Raw genomic sequence first — 3,586 nt, forward strand, 5'->3', positions numbered from 1 at the left:
CCTGACTTCACCTGTTTTCTCTCTTCCTTAATTTTTGGAACCTTTTCATTACATTTTTGATTACTATTTTTGTTGTCTATAACATTAGAATAATCACAAAGTCAATGACAATCACGACAACAATAACATTATTAGTTGAAAAAAGGAAAAGGAAAAAAATATTAAGAAATTCCCAAAATACAAAGAATGGGAAAATCAGGCAAGGTCAGTTAGGCCTATTACTTGGCTCTAGGGTGACTAAGCACTCATGAAGCCCTCACCGTAAACAAAATTCACTAAACAAAATGAAAGTGGACAATACATGTACCTAGTGTCAATCAATAAAGGAAATAATTCATTCTAGATTACAGTTTTCAAACTTTATTATATGTGGCGATAATAGAATATGGTCCCGTGTCAACATACTTTAACATATAACCTCAAAGTGTTCTCCATGTATGTTCCTTCAAGAAGAAGAAGAAAAAAAAAAGTTTTTATGCCAGTGTGGTTTGGTATAAAGGTTAACTAAGTATTATTTTAAAAATTATATTCCTATTTATTTATTGACAGTGAAAATGACAAATTTAGCTAAAACAAAATTTGCAAAGAGGAATCCTGAAAACTGCAGGATTGTAAACATTTTCAACTTGAATCTTTTACAAGAACAAAACACAAATCCTTTAGAGATTAACATGAACTCGTGACCAATGCATGATCCATTATTGGAGACAAACATGAAGTGATAATCTAATGAAATGTTCAGAGAATGATTGGTGGAGTTGATAGCCAGAATTTTGCCGTGTTTTAGTCAAAGCCTTCTTTCTTCTCTCGGATGGCTTCTCTGAATCTTTCCTCAAGAAGGGAAAGTTCGGATATCAAGTCTGTGATGGCGTTCATGAAGGCGTCATGTGGGGTGTAACTGGCATCTGAAGTCTGGAGGAAAATGCAATTAATAGTGAACAGGGTGGAGTTTTGAAGAAGAGGATAAAAAAAGGGTAAAAATGAGAATGAATAATTTCACAAAGTAGAATGTATGATATCTCTTTATGGTTATAACTTAAAGAAAATCAAATAATTCCCATAAAGTTATAACCCAAAATGTTATTCACAAGGTTGCCTTGTGAAATTATTCATCATAATTCATTCTTCCCATATCAATCAATAAAATCAAGTCTAAAAAATTACAAACACAGTCAAAAATTATAAAACACAAAATAAAATCACATCAAAAATATTTAAATAATAATCACATTAAAAATAGTTAAATGACAATCACACTATAATCAAATAATTAATATATAAATATTAAAGAGAAACCTATAAATTTAACAGGGAAGAGACAGGTAACCTTATAAACAATTTTAGTACCTAAGCACATGACGACACAACACACATCTAATGGTGTCACAAGCAGTAAGACCATACCTCTAAAATACAAAATATGGCAAAAAAGAGGAGACAAACATGAACCAAAAGCAACTTCCAGTACCTGTATTCTGAGCAACACTTTATGCTCGAGAGGATGAGGGTTCTTATAGCCAGTGAAGATTACATTAGGGTCCTTCAGCAGCTGCATACGGATCATGTTGCCTAGGGTGTGATCCTCCTTGTTGATGGTGTAAATGGCAGCATTGGGAACCTGCAAGTTGCAGACAGTTAATTTCTGGTTACACAGATCTGTCATGACTTTGCTTATGAATAACAGTTCAAAAATGTCTAAGAAATGTTTTATACCACATAGAAATGTAATGAAAAGGTAATTAATCAATACAGATATAATAACAATGATAATAATGATGATAATGATGATGATAACAACAATAACAATAATAATAAAAGTAAAAAAAAAAATAAATAAATAATAATAATAATAAAAAAAATCATCTGTAGTTTAGTCAGATGGTAAAAATAAGCAGATCGACTGAGTTGGATGGTGGTGTGGGGCACAGACAATGATTGATGGCAGTCAAGTGAATTCAGGCACAAGCAGAAATGATTGTATCGCACATAATAACCAAGCTGTATGGTTACATTGGCTATATGGAGGTTGCAATGTATTTTTTTTAGTTACATGTTTATTGTGTTTTGTGATGGTGCGCACTAATGAATGCTCCACTCTGAGTGAACCAAGGAGCAATTGAAAGGGCAATGTTTGAGCTTTCTTTCAAGATATGACAATAGCCAATAAGCATGCAAAAAAGTATGGAGTATTAATATGGAAAATTATTTGAAAATCTTTAAAACAAATCCTCTGACCTTACAAATTTTGTCCAGTATCTAAAAACTTTTTTTCTATAGAATGATTAAGTTGGATAATGGCATGGGGCATAGACAAAGGTTGATATGCAGACAAACATGTATCGGATTTTGAATATTAAGAACAACTATTTTTGGCTACCTTATGGTCAAATACAATAACCTGACACCAAAAGATGCACAAAGCAAACCTATTCCATCCTGCTAAAATTCATGTAAATCTGTAAGACCATTTTCTATTACCCCAATAATGCTGGGTAAAAAAGTTTGGCAAATGGACAAGATTACGGGATTGTTGGAAAGCATAGACAGTTTCCTCCATTTCCCTAGCTTGTATTTTTATAAAAACTTAAAAAAGGTAAAAATTTTGAAGGTTTACCTTTACTTTAGGTACTATTGCCAATAAGTTTTACTATAGAAATGATGCTGCACTATTGGAGAAAAACAAAATCTGTACGATGGTGTCGGAAAGGTTGTGATCTGATGCCACTTTCTCCAAAACATTCATGGCATGTACATACATGCCACCTGGTGACAAGGGGTTAAGAACAACAACAAAAACCAAAAAGTTTGTGAATTCAGTAAAACTTTACAGTACAGATGCACACTAAACATCATAAAACCTATTCAACAATCAAAGTTGCTGTGACTGGGCATACTGCATGAGGGAACCCCCAAGTTTTGGTTTTCACCTCTGTATGCAATGCAAGACAGAGCTGAAACTCGGGAGCACCAAGTAGACAGACTCTGAGCAGTACTTTCTGCAATATTTTCCTTTTATTTGTTGTGTTCCCATTTGTATCTGCAGATTAATTTTTATACCGATGAATACAACATTCTGTTCTCTATAAGAATATCATCTTCAATTTGCCCTAGCTTAGTGTATCTATACAGTAAAGACTAATCATGAATTCTTTGGGGCAGTGCCCTAAATGATAGATTTCCCAGAAATTAATGATACCATCCATTTCAAAAGCAAAATACCTCAAAGTCCATTACCATATAATTACTGAAAAAATTAAGAAAACACCCTTCCGCAGCCACAGTTCCTTGTTTATGTCTACATTTCCTATGAAATTGTTTTCTATATGTGTCATTTTCTGTTAATCCATTTTCTTTAACTGTTTTAAATGGTATATATTCTATTTCGACATTTACAGGTTGTTCTTGACATCGTGCAATCCCCCCCCTTCCCCCCTCCCCCCAAATAGAGCTTTGTGAACTCGATTTTACCCCATATCCTCCTCCCCCCTTTGGAACTTAGTCTCTGCGAGGGTGAGTCGCCATCGGTAACAATTACCAAAATGATAACAGATCCACACATACTACAGAGCTGATAACTAAAAGGACT

General features: G+C 33.6%; 1 protein-coding gene across 1 annotated transcript in view; it reads right to left on the reverse strand.

Moving 5' to 3' along the window:
• Positions 1–344: 344 nt before the first annotated feature.
• Positions 345–3,586, reverse strand: part of Polr2J (DNA-directed RNA polymerase II subunit RPB11) — a 3,812-nt gene continuing 570 nt past the window's right edge. The window contains exons 2-3 of the mRNA XM_027382259.2: positions 1,469–1,618; positions 345–912 (exon numbers count right to left, since the gene is read on the reverse strand). Coding sequence (XP_027238060.1) covers positions 784–912; positions 1,469–1,618 — 279 coding nt within the window. The 3' untranslated portion in view covers positions 345–783. The remainder of the gene's footprint in view (positions 913–1,468; positions 1,619–3,586) is intronic.

Source organism: Penaeus vannamei, chromosome 11, assembly GCF_042767895.1.
Source record: "Penaeus vannamei isolate JL-2024 chromosome 11, ASM4276789v1, whole genome shotgun sequence".
Classification (NCBI taxonomy): domain Eukaryota; kingdom Metazoa; phylum Arthropoda; class Malacostraca; order Decapoda; family Penaeidae; genus Penaeus; species Penaeus vannamei.